The following is a 15,983-nucleotide window of genomic DNA, read 5'->3' as shown; positions in this document are numbered from 1 at the left end:
GTTCTTCCCCGGCCAACACAACGCTGGCTGGTGGCCTAGACCCCGTTACGACAAGGCTCTTAAACCCCATATCGCAGTGTATCCTCAACTGTTACCGGCTTTTCAGGAGTATCATGAAATCAAGTGTCCTATGTCAACGCTCTGGCTGTGTCGAGGGTAGCGACAGTAATGTTTCCTTGCTGAAAGGAAGCTGTGCTACAGTGAATGTTATGCCAGCGTAGGCAATGGTGAGGCGCGGGAGCCTGAGGATGGGTGGCACGGGGCCTAACCTTGACTACCGGCCCGCACTGAATGGTGAAGGTGACGCTCCCATGTTCCTAAACCTCACCTTTCACTGCCAGCAATACTGTTCAAAGCATCATGGGTAAATGTCATACTCGTACACATAATGGTCTCGACTTATCACGCAAATGTGCTTCATACTAAAGACGTAACTTTTCGAGCTTGGATTTCACTTATATTCAGCAGTGCATACATGTTTACTTCCGAAGTGATAACAAATGTTGTAAACCGTGAAAGGTACGAATACACAGTTCAGATTCACCATGCAAGATGGAGCAGCACGCTCGAAAAACTGCATGAAGTTCTACGATTGACTAACGGATTATTCAACAATGTGATGTTGGCCGTCGTATACTCTCTCACTTTGTAAAGGCAAACTTATTATCAATCCAAGGCATTGGTAGGTTCTGTCTGACTCATACCTGCGTTTCAATTCAGTTGCGAAACTTTTACAACAGACAAAGTACGCCATACAAAATACGGTGTGGTACCCCCGCATTACAACATTACAAAGTTACCACTTTTAACTGGTTTTGCACATATAAACATCACGTAACATTCTGATATTTGTTATTTCACGGCTCGGCAATCTCATCAATTATATTCATCTAATAACTTTACCATATTTCCTCGTATTTGAAACTTAATGATTGCGTTTCCGTTCACTTCTATCCACGTATCGCGCGTCTGGCAGGCCAACCGACGAGGTTCCCCCACCCCTACGGGCCCCTTCGCCAACCAGATGAACATTGACGACGCCAGGATCACAAACACAGTGTACACATAGTGTGAAACGGTATGATTGAGGCAGTTAAGAAGGCTACTGTTTCCGAGGCTCTGTTCTACGTTGTCACTTGGGATCATAAGCTACTTTTTTATCACTTACACAAGAACTACGTCCGGCAAAAGTGATCCAAATACAGAGTTTTGACAACTTGAGTCTAACTCATTTGGTGACATCAATGTGCGGTTTTCTCATAACTATATATTTACCTTAGAGTGTCAAAAGCTAAGCACTGGTGTAACAAGTGTACAAATTAAGTGAGCAGCCTCATCCAAGTAAAACACTCCTTCCGTGCTTCGGTTCACACGAAGAGCAATGAGACCATGCATTTAACGTACAAGCATAAGACACAACCTTGACATTCACTCGCGGAATCTAGAGAGCCACTGATAGGTGCTTCACTGTTACTGCAAGTCTTTGAAAAAGAAAACGGATTTAAATATGCTTAAGCTACGCTTGCTTTGTGACAAATGAATTTATCGCTAATGTCGTAATTAACTGTTAGTTACGCTTACATAATACATCCTGCATCATTATCAAATCACCGATGCTCATGTTCAATCTCAAGGTCAAGATAATTTCGATGACAATTATCGCTCTCTGTACTTCAATAACGCATAGCTTCTGACCAGAAAGAAGTGGGAAGTCCAATACACCAAATAGTGTAAAAACAAACCAGAATCCAACTTTCGGAGAGACGCAAGCGGCTCTCCTCCTAAATCTTAACTGAATACTTACCTATGAGGATTGCCCCAAGCACTTCAAATATGGTGGCCAAGATGCATGCATTCCGTAGGGTCAGCACGCGGGAGCCAACTGAAGTGCCGAAGGAGTTGGCTACATCGTTGGCTCCCACGCCGAAAGCCAAGATGAAGGAGATGATGAAGCCCGCTATCGTGAAGGGCAGCAGCTCCGCTGACCAGGGTTCCATGGTGACTGTGTATGTGTATGTGAAGCAGAGAAGGTGTAGTACAGGAGAAAGTTGGGGTGACTACCAGAGGAGAGTGGGGTTACTGTTGGCACTAGCAAGGACACCGAGTCAACTGCGAGGGATTATAATGAGAAACAATCTTTGGTTTTATTACTGGTGTTTTACCATCCAAGATGAGTCTATAAGGTGGAATATTCCCTTACTTCACTAGGTATGGTGTGTATGCCGTAAAATAGAGATGATGTGACTGTGGCTGGGAGTGGAAGATGTGGAATGAGTAGGAGTGTGCTGGTGATGACAAAAGTGAGAGTGTATGTCACAGGAGAGTGTCAGTGTGACAGGAGCGAGCGAGGGCGCAGCTCCGGGCGGCAACCTGGGGAGTGAAGGAAGGTTCATCAACAGGTGTCTAACTTACCCAATAGGACGGCGCCCAGGATCTCGGCCACAGTAGCGATGATGCAAGCCTGCCGCAGCGTCAACACCTTGGCTCCCACACTCGTGCCGAACACGTTGGCCACGTCGTTGGCACCCACACCGAAGGCAAGTATGAAGGCCAGAATAAAGCCAATCACAATAATCCAAAGTGTCGAAGCGTGCCATTCAGCCATGGAGGAAGAGCCAGGTAAGCTGGGTGCTAGCGTGGTCGTGGTGGTCAAGCCCTGGCCGAGGGTGTCGGCGTAGGCAGCCCCCATCAGGAGGGCTAATGATATCAGTGCTACCAAGCGCATTGTCCTCGATATCCAAGTTCAGTGCGGAGAAACACAAGAGGTTCAACACGATAGAGCGGAAGCGTGCGTGAGTGCACCACGTGGGTTGGAGTGGCCTGCTAGTGTGGTCTTGGCGGGAGTTAACCAGTGAGACGAGGCACCAACTCTACTGCAACATCCAGGCCTCGTCGCCTTTATATACAGCGCCACCCAATGACCACGCCCCCCCTCACCCCCCGCTGTCGGGGTCCCGCCTCCTACAGAGTGACCACCAGCCAAGTTCCCCAACACACCAACACTTCACCGCTAGTGCTCAAAGGCCGATTACGTGGCTAATAAGAAATAATATATACTACGAAATACTCGTGAGATGTCCGGATATCCGACACCGTCAAGTGACCTACTTAATTTTAGTGAAGCTGGTCTGTTCTGGCAGAGGCAGGCCATAGCCCCAGGCCAGTCAGTCAGTGCACCAGCCGTCACTACGTAAAGACCTCAACCATGACGTATTCCGGCATCGCGGCACACCCCTCCCGTACCACCTGCACCACGCCGGGGTACGGTCCACTGCCGCTCTGTTGCTGGTGCAAGGATCGCTTCCTAGTATTGTAGTGATAATGCTGCAACTACTAGTCCAACGTTCTGGTGCAAGGGTCGCTTCCCCAGCTGTGGAGATAAAGTTTCATGGGACTACAAGTTAAATGTTATTGTGGTTGTGGTGCAAGGATCGCTTCCTCAGTGTTGTGGTGACAATGTATGGACCACTAGATAAATTATAGAACCATTAGTCCAGTGTTATGGTAGTGGTTGAAATTCAAGGACCTGTGATTCACTGTAGTTTAGTTGGGGAAGGACTAGTGGTACGGTGTTGGTGAAAGTTTAATAAGAGCTAGTCCAGAACTGTGGTAGTGGTGTAAGGATGACTGATCCAGTGATGAGGTGGTGTAAGGATGACTGATCCAGTGATATTGTGATGCAACGAACGTTTCTCCACTCTTGGGACCATTCAATCCTGTATTGTGGTAGTGGCTATATGGAGGGCTATTCTAGTATTGCTGTGGTGGTGTACGGATCACTGACCCAGTGATGTGGTGGTGCAAGGATTGTTTCTGCATTGTCGGAGCCAATGGTCCAGGACCGTTGTGGGGCAATAGTATGGTGTCACGATATGGAAACCACTCATCTAGCGTTTTTGGTAATGGTGGAATAGGAACCACAAGACCAGTGTGGAAGAGGTGATAGAAGGAGGACCAGAGGTTCAATGGGGCTTCTCGCTACGGCATCACTCGTGCAAGGATGTGGTAGTACATGGATCAGTGTTATAGTAATGGAAGGTCTTCAGTGTAGTGTTGTGATGGTGCTGCAATGAGCAGTGAGCCATTACTGGAGTTATGATGAAAGAACCTCTCGCCCTGTGATGTGGTTTAAGTGTTGAGGGGCCGCGCTGGCTTGGCGATTCAGTACTTTAAATGCTACTCCATGATACAGAGTACGAACTCATTAGTATATGGTGGTAGAGGTTACAATCTACGGTAGCGTGTGTTGTAGGTTTTGTGACTGTGTGTGTGTGTGTGTGTGTCCCCGCGCAAATAACTGTTTAACAGGTTGTACGTTCACAGCATCAGGTTGTGTACACAAGCCAGAAAGAGAGAGAGCCTATTTATACCTCAGTTTCGGATCTCCTAGGCTGAGAAGCCTACGACTCTCTCTCACAAGATGTGGAGAAACCCTTGTAACTGTCTGACGGAGATTCCGGACGTGTACAGTGAACTAAAATAAAAATAAGCACCACAGTTCTATCCTTCTTAGTTATTTCCCCCATCTAGAATACGCTGACTTGCTCGCCAGCTACAATTTAGATCTATGTGTTTTTCTTCATTATCTCTATCGCTATTTCTCCTACATATGTTCTCCACTAGTCATGTACCTCTCCTGAGCGTTAGTAAGTTCTTTTCTTTAACGTCATTCATCTCTTTCCACTAACCCGTGTAGGCGGCGCATCTCACCCACCTGCCCCCACACAGGCTCCCCTCCCCCAGCCAGCATGCCCCCGTCCACAAGCCACCTACTGTTAAGCTCGTTGTTTACCGCGTCGCACCACAGAGGAGGGAGGGAGTGAGCAGCTCAAGCCTTTATTATGTCCGTCGCCTGTGTGCCTCCAACATTCCAGTCAGGCCAGGGCTTGTGTGACTGATGCCTCCTCTGAGGTCTAGTAATGTGTTTTAATGGTCATGACGGGCCATCGTTCCTTATCATCCTCCGGTCTTACCTTTCCTGACACCTTATCTAACCAGTGTGACACCTACTCTACCCGATTCTCGATCTACCTGCCTGCCTTCTCATCCCTCCTCACTCTAGACACTCCTCCTGACCTTCCATTCCCTTTGCACTGCTGATCTTCATTTGACCCTAATTCCCTAACGTGCCCTCCCCTTCCCTCTTCCCCTATAAATTGGTTCTGGACCTCTTCCTCCTGTGACCTTGTTGAGCCACGCGTCCGACCTTGGCTGCTCCGGCCTGACCCTGTCCCCGGCTTGCAGCAACCCACCGAACGCTGAGGAAATCGGACACACGTACCGCCTTCAGACGTTTACGACACACACACACACACACACACACACAGGCTCCCTCGTCTAACCAAAACATGCTTACGTAAGCGCATGGTGTGTATGTAATCCTAAGCTATCTTTCGGCCTTTATCATCAAATATCCACATCCTGACTGATACACGACAGAGAAACGGATGGGTTTTTGTATAGTCTTAGAAACAACTCACGCCATGAACGTTTGAATAATGCAATGGAGCAGAACTGCCTTGCTGAGAGTGTCAAGAGATGGGTAGCTGCTTACTGAACTCCTTCCTCTACCTCTTTGTCATGACCTTAAATCTAACATTCCTACGAGCGATGCCAACACCAAGCCTCCCGACACACACCCACATTCACACAACACACACACACATAATAAAAGAGGCCTGACGCTTCTCACAATAAGGTACCCTCAGCTGGCACCACAAAGAACCCTAAAACAAGACTGGCTCTTTTTTTTTCCCTTTCTTTAATCGTACCTTCATCTTGGATCACTTCCAACCATACAAGAACAGGGATGGCAAGGAACAAGATTAAGTCGTGTGGACGGAGCTGGGTTGTTATGCTCAGGATGGCTTGTGCTGAGGCTTGGCTGGGGCTCAACATGTCGAGGTGTTGCTGGGCAGGCTTGCATGATGCTTGTGGCCATTATCCTGGACCCCCTGCAATTTAAAAGACTAAAACATAGGTGATTACTTGTTGGAACGTTTACAGTATATGACATATAAAACTCATATATATATATATATATATATATATATATATATATATATATATATATATATATATATATATATATATATATATATATTACACACAAGAGCAATGATGAATACACTTGGAAAGTCAAATTACTGAGCTCACAGATCAACACAGTAAGGGGAGACTCAGTCTACAAATTTATCTTTAGTCCACATCAGTAAATATGTCTGTAGTCCACACCAGTCAATATAAGTAAAACAGGATATTCCGGAAATGAAACCACATCTGCCTTGCATTCAAACAGAGTCCGGTACACGAGGTATAGCAAGAAGCTCACACAGCTGGTGTCTGTTCATAGCCTAAACTACTGCTACCGGAAAGGACCTTGAGGAAAACCTGTCTATACCGCTACGTTTTGTTTGTCAGTGTGGCAGGCCGCCCCTGCCACCTCCTCCTACCGCTTCTTACTGTATCAAACGCTCTGGCGAGGCGCAGATTGAGTGCGTGCATCCAAAAAAATAATTTACCTGATCGATGCTTCGCTTAACAAATGATAAGAACATTACGAAAAGTCTTGTGTTTTAAATTAAAACCCAAGCCAAGTTTGGTCAAATATTTTCGGCATGACGTAATTATTCTAAACCATGCTTAGGGGGGGAAAAAAAGGGGGGCTTTGGTATATCCTCGAACGCACCCTGGCACGTAGCCTAGGTTACATCAGTACAAACTCGTACCTCTGAACTTTGCATGATCTCATGGGCCAGTTGCAATGGGTATCACTGGTGAAGAGGACTGCTGCTGCTGCTGTTGCTTCTCGAGAAAGCTTTAAGCCCCCTTGAGCAAGACGGTACGACCTTACGGTATGATAGGGGTTAGGCCAAAAGTCACGCTGTGTTTTAAGATGCACGCTATCCTATGTAAGGGGGGAATGGTACCGTTGTGTTCAAGATTCAAGCCATCACATCTACAAAGGGGAGGTGGTACCGTTGCGCTGCTGAAGATGCTAACTAGAATTTATGCAACGCTGGACAGACAAGTTCGGTGACATTTTACATCAGCGTACCAAACGCTACAGGCCTGAACGCAGCATTCCCACCACTCCTCTCGCCTCGCTCGCACAACAAGTCTCGCCTCTCATACTATCCAGGATATTACGTCATGAATAACTGAATCTAGTGGAAACCAGCATGACCAGAACTCCTTTCTCGGACGTTAGCCTGTACCACCGGTCATCCTTATGCCACCACACACACACACACACACAAGCACACACATATTTATCCTTTATTCTATTGTCAATCTGGATCCTTCTGTGTATCACTAACGCGGGTGACGACGGAACTTTTATAAGATGTTCTGAAACTCATTATAAGGGACCGTAACCCTATATACATATTTACCGGAACTTTGTACCTTATTCTTAGGAGGGAATGAAGTTATACAGCAAATACCCAGAGGTATTTATAAGTTCAATGTGTACGGTAAGCTTCGTTCAATCATGTATCTATCTTTTAATAATAAAAATTATCATTAATAATATTATCATTATACATAAAGAATAAAAGGGTTGAGAAAGGCTAACAATGGAATGCTTTCCCTAAGGGGTACAAGACGAGCCAAGCAGCACGACACATATTACAAGTAGCGAAGCAACCCTCGTAAACAACGAAGCCTGGTTCACAGACCTATCAGTGGGGGGGTTGAAGTGAGCCACCAGCAATCACCGAAACTTATGAGTCAGTTTAGGGAAGGTAGCTCTGCAATATATATATATATATATATATATATATATATATATATATATATATATATATATATATATATATATATATATATATATATAATATAAGAAAAGGGCTTAACCCTATTTTCTACCTCCCATCAGACCACTATCACCCAGTAGGAAATAAGCTCGATGGGAGTTTATACCCAAACCTCAATACCAATCTTTCAGAAGAATGTCTAACATTATTACACCAAGTCTCCTCACGTGAAACCTGTGCGATCAGTGCTCTTTGTGCATCCAATCTGCTTTCCGGACACATTCTGGCGAAGGAATGTGCTTGAGTTGGGGGCCTTCACTTCATCTGCACACGACCAAATGGACTCTCCATGGAGGAGGGATGGCACAAACGTGACGTATAAGGCGATGATGATATTCATATTCCTACCCTCGGTAAAGGGAGGATGAGGAGGAGGTCGTGATAAGGGGGAGTTAGAGCAGAGAGAAGGGAACTGGGAAGACGCCGAGTCCTTGGGTGAGAAGGGGTACGAGAAGGTTCTTCTTAACAGTCCTGTGGTGGACAGTGGGGATGGAGGGGTTGCGCAGTTCCGGAATAGGTAGGCGGAGTCGTGTGGTAGGGAGGAGGGGAAAAGGGGGCGGCGGCGGTGGCCAAGCATCATGCTAGGGGCAGGGGATGCATTAGTTACGGAGGAGGAAGTACCACGAGAAGGCCGCCACTCTGAGGCACAAACTGGCGTGTGCAAAAAAAAAGAGTGACCCTGAAACCCACCGTCACGCACCGCCATTAGCCCTGCCGGCCTCCCTCCCCATACTCTCTTCTCACTCGCAGTCTTACAACATACACAGTGGCATTGACCGGTAAGAACTTGAACATGACCTTAGTTATGAGGAACGGGCGAGTCGATGTTGTCATCATCAACAGCGTCACTACACTGATGACTTAAAAGTGATTACAGAGGCCAAACTTTCCTCTCTACTTCGTCCTTGGCTTGTTTATGCTATCTTTGCCCACGACACACAGTCAGACACATATGTGTTCTGTCAAATAAAAAGCCCCCCGCCCCCCCGGCAACTCTGAGCCATCGATAATATCCTGGCTGCCTGACCACAACTACATAGCTAAACCTTCGTTGCCAGACAAACCAACAAGTGAAACAACGGTGGCGATAAAAGAGTGAGGCTTGTTCTCACGGCTTCAGAGCAAGACGACCTATGAATAGGCGAAGGGCGGAGCGCTGCTCGGTGACTAAAGGGCTCTGGGGCTGCCTAAGGTAGCTATAATGGTGAAGACGTGTATGTAACAGAGGTTCGTCAAACTTTCGCATGATGGCGGGGGTATGATGCAAAGAGTTCCGTGCCGCATTTTAACTGGCCATCGCCACTCACATCATCCTCCATCATATCCTACTCATCAAATCAACATCCGATTTAAAATCCACATAATATTCTCTCTCTCTCTCTCTCTCTCTCTCTCTCTCTCTCTCTCTCTCTCTCTCTCTCTCTCTCTATTCATTTATAATGCAATCTGCCATCTACACCCGAGGTAAACGGAAACTGAGTCTTATCAATTACAAAAATAAAGTTACTTATGTCATATCTATAAGACATTGCAAACCGGGCCACATCGCTTCTTACAAATGGCTTATCAACAAACAATAGAATTCCCTTTTAATTAAAAAGAGAGGAGCATTTAGACATTTCACTGTGCTTATCTTATCGGACTTCTAAGGCATTGGATTCCACAGCAGGTAATTGTAATATAGAGGTTGACCTTGGCATTCATAGGGGATTTATGTGTTTGCCTATGGCTCTATCTGCCAAACGATAACCACAAATGTTCTGTCACTCGTAATTCGTTATAATAGTGTGAGGGGCACTTTCATATATTTTTTTTTTTCATTTTCAGTGTCGTCAGTTAAGAACGAGAGGTGGGGAGTTACCATAAATTTTATGCTAGGCTCTTCTTCTAGCTTTCATGCAAGAAATGTATTTCGACTTTCTTTTTCTTATTTTTTTTTTACGTTTGGTATGTACTGATGTACTGTTCTGCATAAGTAAAATAATCATAACGAATACATACACCCCTCTACATTATATAGCCTCTGGATAAACATCACAGAGAGTTCACCTATTATAGGAAATTCAGCGTGCGTACAACACTCTCGTGTGAGTCATGTAGCCATGATGCATAACCAACAACACACCAAGTGCATCTTGTACCTTGCGAGGGGACTATGAAAGGGTGGGATCGAGTTCATCACCTGTCAGGATACACCCATACGATATGACGCATTCCTGGCTGAGCCGCTACGACGGAAAGAGTAAACAATGGACACACCGGCTGCGCAGCAAAGCATCACAAAATCTCCCGATAACGCAAGTCCCTATTTACACTGCTGGCAGATACAACACACGGACGACAGGGGGGTTTCATTATGATTTACTCAGGTGCACACGAGCGTCTAAAGTGGATTTAATACAGCAATGAGATCTTCGAGGGTGAGGAGATCACTCGGCCAATAAATACCCTGTTTCCTCTACAACTCTACACACAAGAAAACTAACTCGAAGTAATAAATGCACAGATCTACCGGGTGAAATGGCAACTCCTGTGCTTACAATATACACCACCATGCCTCAATCACGGCTACTGGCAGGAAGTCCCCCCCAAAAGTGCCCCAGACAAAAACGCGGTGTTGCTGAAATCTAGAGTCGTGGTTGCTACCCATATGGCTTGAAAGAGGTGGCGCAACAGGAGTTCACTATTGCTTCACACTGGCGTTCGAGGCTGCACTGAAAACTAGCTTCCAAACTACTTGCCTAAAAACTCGAGCTCCAAGGGATAAAAACACTATAAGCTGGTGTCCCCTGAGGAGACAAATTGGGTCCTATTCAATTTCTAGACTACCACCAGGAATACATCTTGGTGCACATGTTTGTTTACGATGCTAATCCTTAAATCAACGTGAAAAACCGAGTTCGTGAGACGGTGGAGACTTGAATCATGCATGATGGACCACTAAATTTTCATAAAACATTTAAAAATCCCACTCGTATCAATGAGGAAAAATCAATAACAGTCCAGTAAGAAAACGGAAAAAATGCGAACCTGCTGTGATGAAAAGAAAGAAAAAGGCGAACACATGGGGTACTAAAAAAAAATTGCCTCTCAGGTGTTTTACAAACATCGCGACATGATGGTTCCACAGCTTGTTGAACGTCATTGGTTAGCCCAGGTCTTGCCTTATCAGTTACAAAACACGGGCTCCTGCCTTACCGAAGATCACATGCTCTGATATGACCGGCTCTGAGACGTAACAATCTTTCCAGTCACGGTTTAACACCGTGTAAACGGAGCTTGCGCCAGGTCTATCAGATTCACCCGTAGAGTCAACGCACTCGTAAATCGCCAACACCTCTGCCCCCATTTTCTGCGGGCGCTGAGGTAGGTAGGTAGCCACCACACACACACGGGGCTACCTGGCACACGACTTTAAAACGCCTCTGCTTATTTTAGAGTATGCCTGAAGGAGTAACCTCTGTCGTACGCTATCATCTTGTAACACACTTACCTTTCTTCATTGCGGTCTTATTTTACTTTTAAGAAAATCGTTCTATTCCCTTTACTAGCTGTGTGTGTGTGTGTGTGTGTGTGTGTGTGTGTGTGTGCAGCAGGGGGATGGGGGTGTTAGTGTTGGCTGCCTCCCTTCGCGCCACACCAAGGACAACACTAAGGCAAGTGAGGCATAGTCTGGCACGCCACAGCGTGAGCCTCGGGGGAAGATAGTGTAAAATGCACACAACCTCCTCAACTACACTAAACTATGTACCTGCCCTACACTGCCATTCAGACCGATGAACCGAAAATTATATAAATCATATATATATATATATATATATATATATATATATATATATATATATATATATATATATACATATATATATATATATATATATATATATATATATATATATATATATATATATATATATAATCATATAAAGTCACAATGAATAAAGCTGAACAACTTTCCTCCTTACATAAGGGAGTCCTTCTATCAACTGCCTCATAACTCCCAACAGGTTTTATTAGTCTTATCTCGGCCTGTGCGAGAGGTGTCATGGAGGAGGACAAGATGATGACGTTAGCACCGCCCCTCAGTACCATAGGAGGAGCGGCCACGTCTTCCCTCCTCCCGCTCCTGCCTCACTGCTGTGTTGGGCGATAATCTCTTTTCTAATATCCACAGCGGACACCGCCGCCACCACCACCACCACCACCCCGTCCTGACTACAGCTCCGCAGAGCGTTCACCGACGCACCGAGGTACGGAGGGGAAATCCCCTTCTCCCTACACGGGTCCTGCGGGCGTTCAAAGTCGCCTGACAGGTTGGCTGGCGGCAACCGCAGGCGGGGTGGAGGAGGGACGGTGGGGGGAATGGGTGCTTAAGTCTGCTTATCTAACATTTTTAGATCCTCGAGTTCTTTTAGTCCGGTTCTCAGTTCTTCATTAACTGGAAAAAAAGTTGTTTATATAATGTTCTCTCTTATCCTCTCATAGAAAACGCTGTTACCAGGAGAGAGTCTACATGAGGAGGTAAAATAGCAGCTACAGTAAACTATGTCAGTGTTGTGAGGCAACGGATGACACGAGGCAGTAGCTACAGCAAAACTATGACATGACAGTGTTGTGAGGCATCGTATGACACGAGGCAACAGCTACAGCAAAACTATGACATGACAGTGTTGTGAGGCATCGTATGACACGAGGCAACAGCTACAGCAAAACTATGACAGTGTTGTGAGGCATCGTATGACACGAGGCAACAGCTACAGCAAAACCAGGTCAGTGTTGTGAGGCAACGGATGACATGAGGCAACAGCTACAGCAAAACTATGACATGACAGTGTTGTGAGGCATCGTATGACACGAGGCAACAGCTACAGCAAAACTATGACAGTGTTGTGAGGCATTGGACGACACGAGGCAGCAGCTACAAGCAAAACTATGACAGTGTTGTGAGGCAACGGATGACACGAGGCAGCAGCTACAAGCAAAACTATGACAGTGTTGTGAGGCATCGTATGACACGAGGCAACGTTGAGCTACAGCAAAACCATGTCAGTGTTGTGAGGCATCGGATTACACAAGGCAGCAACTACGGCAATGTCGTATCATACCATGGTTGGGGTGAGGCACCAAAAGGTGGCTGCTGCTGCTGCAGCTGCTGCTGGTTCGACTGACGGGAGGTCATGTGCCTATAACACCCACATCACGAGCGACGTTATCCTCCCGGGCACGAGAGTGTGGCCTGTGATCCTTTAAGACATGATGCCCTGTGGTGGCTTTTGGCCTGACCTATGTCACCATACCGTCGCCTTCAACGGTGATAAATTCGGACATAAAGAATGACTACAGTTGTGAAACCGATGGCAGTCTTGTATGTATCGATCGATACAGACATATACCGAGGGAACACAGGCAAACCGCGAGAGACATAGTGGCTAGCTGTATGGCCGGGGTGATGGATGACCCACATCTACTTAACCGCCTTCGCCTTCCGAGCCTCCCTCCCGCCCTCAGCCGCCGCTACATCCAGGTCAAAACTTACAACCCTTCGCTGCTTCGGGTAAAACTATGGCAGATACGAGTACCAGTGTCACGAGAGGTGAATTCAGTCACGTATCATCCACCTGGCCAACTTCAAATAGGTGCGCCACTGCAGCAAATTCTACGGGAGGTGAAGTCCAGGTTTAAGTGTCTCCGCAGCAGTGTCACAAAAGGAGGGGTTGATACCCACCACAGGAGCTTCTCCACCCACAAAAGAACAGTCCACTGTACCCAGGGATGGTGCCCGGGTACAGGCTCGGTGAGACTATCCGGCTTCGGGAAGCCTCACAGGGTGGAGGACCAGCGCGAGTCTTACCTCTCTCGGAGGCTGGGCAAAATGCAGAGACCGTGGGACCCAACCCTCAGGGGAGGTCCACCTGCCCGATTCAAGGAGGAGATATGGGCAAGCGGAAGCCAAACACAATCGTTCAACTGCAGAGCCAATGACAACTTCACCATACATTACCATTATAGCTATAAATTACTCATTCTGTAGCAATGTTCATTATCAATACAATCCCTTTATACTTGTTGATATGTATCTATATATGGTTGTGTTCTGTGCTTGTGTCCAATTCAATAAATACCCATAAATGCATCATTATCAACGATCCCATTTATCTGCTAAGACAAATAGACGCTGTTATAATAAAAACTTGTCAATTAGCAACTGTACAACACTTAATTGTTCCTCCTAAAAAGGAAATAAAACTAACAAAGAACGATTAAGTATCACCAATTACCACTTCTCAGGTTGTTCCGAGTGCAAGGCGGCCAAACAAGGAAACCCACCCCCACCCACACGACTGCAACACTGGTCGGGACGTCACAGTCGACCCTCAACACATGTACTGCATCAACCCTACTTTTTACCCCACACGATATCTCCCTCAGTTCCGGTGGGCTAGTCTGCCTTCCTCTCCCCCCAACAAACAAAAACTGGAATGACCTTAGCGATGCACTTCCCAAAAGTTCCCTCCTGTTGCCCGGTTCCCCGTACGCCCATTCGCAAGGGACCTGGATCGTTTCGATAAATCACGTACCAGTCGTACTGCTGTCGACAGTTTAACGCGTACCCCTGTAATCGTGAGGTTGTTCTACTGGCGTTCGCAGGTGTCAGGAAGGTCGAGTGGGAATCTGAGGCAAGTAGTCCGTCTCGGGATCAAGCAAGGGGTTGTTTCATCACAGCTCAGTTATGTTAAGAAACACAGCGACAAAAAACGTCTGACCCTCGACGGGTGAACCTTACCTTCGTCTTCCTACTGCGGTCGCTCCTCCCGTCCCTCCCTTTTTCACTTCCCCACACTATCCGCCTAGTACTCGCTTGTACTCTCTAACTGTTTTCTCATTCTTAGGTGCTGAACATCCACTTCCTTCTCTCCCTCCAATCGCTTCCCACACTATCCGCCTGGTCCTCGCTTGTACTCTCTAACTGTTTTCTCATTCTTAGGTGCTGAACATCCACTTCCTTCTCTCCTGCCAACTTAACCTTCTCTGTCCCCTTGCTAGCTTTCCTTCCCTTCCTCCAACATCCAGTAAAAAATAGTAACGACGCAATCTAAAATATCTAAAGCACAACGCTTCCTTTTTCTCCCCTACCCTCTCTCTCTCTCTCTCTCTCTCTCAAACTTCCTGGTTATTGTCAGCATGGTAGTGGTGGGGGTGGGCGCGGAAGTATTGCACAAGCGAGACTGCAACCCCACGGGATGGCCGCGCGGGGCCAGCCGCAGTTGTGTAATACCTGAGTGCGATAGTGGTTGTGGTGGTGGTGGTGGCAGCGCGGCGGGCCTGTTTTTCTGCCGCCAGGGACGACCATAATATGCACACACTCAGTGGCGTGTAGCGGACAAGGCGTGGCTTTAAGAAAGTTTAAGAACGTAGGTCATGTTCTGGGGGCGTGTGATGTGCCTCCCGCGTCTGTAAGGCTCAGTTCAGTGGTCGTGCTGACAGGGAAATGGGAGCTGGAGGTACGCTGGACGTCACTAAATGCCACTGTTGCGCCGCAAGTGTTGGCTCAAACAATTCAGCCTTACGTCAAAGTCTTCCGGGAACTTATTTGTTTATGCTACTGCTATAGTACCACCGTCAGTGTGGAAAACAAAGCAACTAAAAGGTAGAAAAAAAAAAGAATAATGGAACACTTGTGTCGCCGGTGTTGCTAGATAGTTACGGGGGAGGTTGATACACGATGGTGGAAGTATTGTCAGGAAAATATCTAAAAATATATCTTAATTTCACTGATGGGAGTTTCTTCAAAGTTAGGATCCAGGTTAAACTTTTTTCAAGTCCTAACCCGGGCAAATTCCCGAGTAACGGGGTCTCATGCCATTCAATTCTCTCGATGCTTCCCAGAAGCTGTATAAAGTCACCGTGTATCCGATTTTAAAAGGTTCCAGTTATGACCAAGGGTACGTTACCAGAGGAACTCCCAACGACCAAAGCCATGCGAGGCGGGTGGCATCAGGATCACCTCACACCCATAAATTGGCTCCCCGTTAAAGCCACCCAACGGTAATGCCCCGCAATAAAGCCTGCTTTGGAAGAGTTCGTATTCACCTACCTGGTTAGTATTCTCATTATGAAGAGCGGCAGTAAACGTGGTCTAGGAAAAAATACACTAATCCACGGAGA

General features: G+C 46.6%; 1 protein-coding gene across 10 annotated transcripts in view; it reads right to left on the bottom strand.

The window, feature by feature from the left end:
- NaPi-III (Na[+]-dependent inorganic phosphate cotransporter type III) overlaps positions 1–15,983 on the bottom strand; it is a 319,898-nt gene that overhangs the window by 15,795 nt on the left and 288,120 nt on the right. For 8 of the 10 annotated variants that reach the window (XM_071668644.1, XM_071668646.1, XM_071668648.1 and 5 more), the window contains one exon: positions 1,805–2,370. In XM_071668644.1, coding sequence (XP_071524745.1) covers positions 1,805–1,997 — 193 coding nt within the window. In that variant the 5' untranslated portion in view covers positions 1,998–2,370. Of the gene's footprint in view, positions 1–1,804; positions 2,371–2,412; positions 4,452–15,983 lie in introns of those variants that run through there. The other 2 variants (XM_071668641.1, XM_071668642.1) reach the window with 2 other exon arrangements.

Source organism: Panulirus ornatus, chromosome 13, assembly GCF_036320965.1.
Source record: "Panulirus ornatus isolate Po-2019 chromosome 13, ASM3632096v1, whole genome shotgun sequence".
Lineage (NCBI taxonomy): Eukaryota > Metazoa > Arthropoda > Malacostraca > Decapoda > Palinuridae > Panulirus > Panulirus ornatus.
The sequence above is the reverse complement of the archived record's forward strand: the minus strand, read 5'-3'. Positions and strand labels throughout refer to the sequence as shown.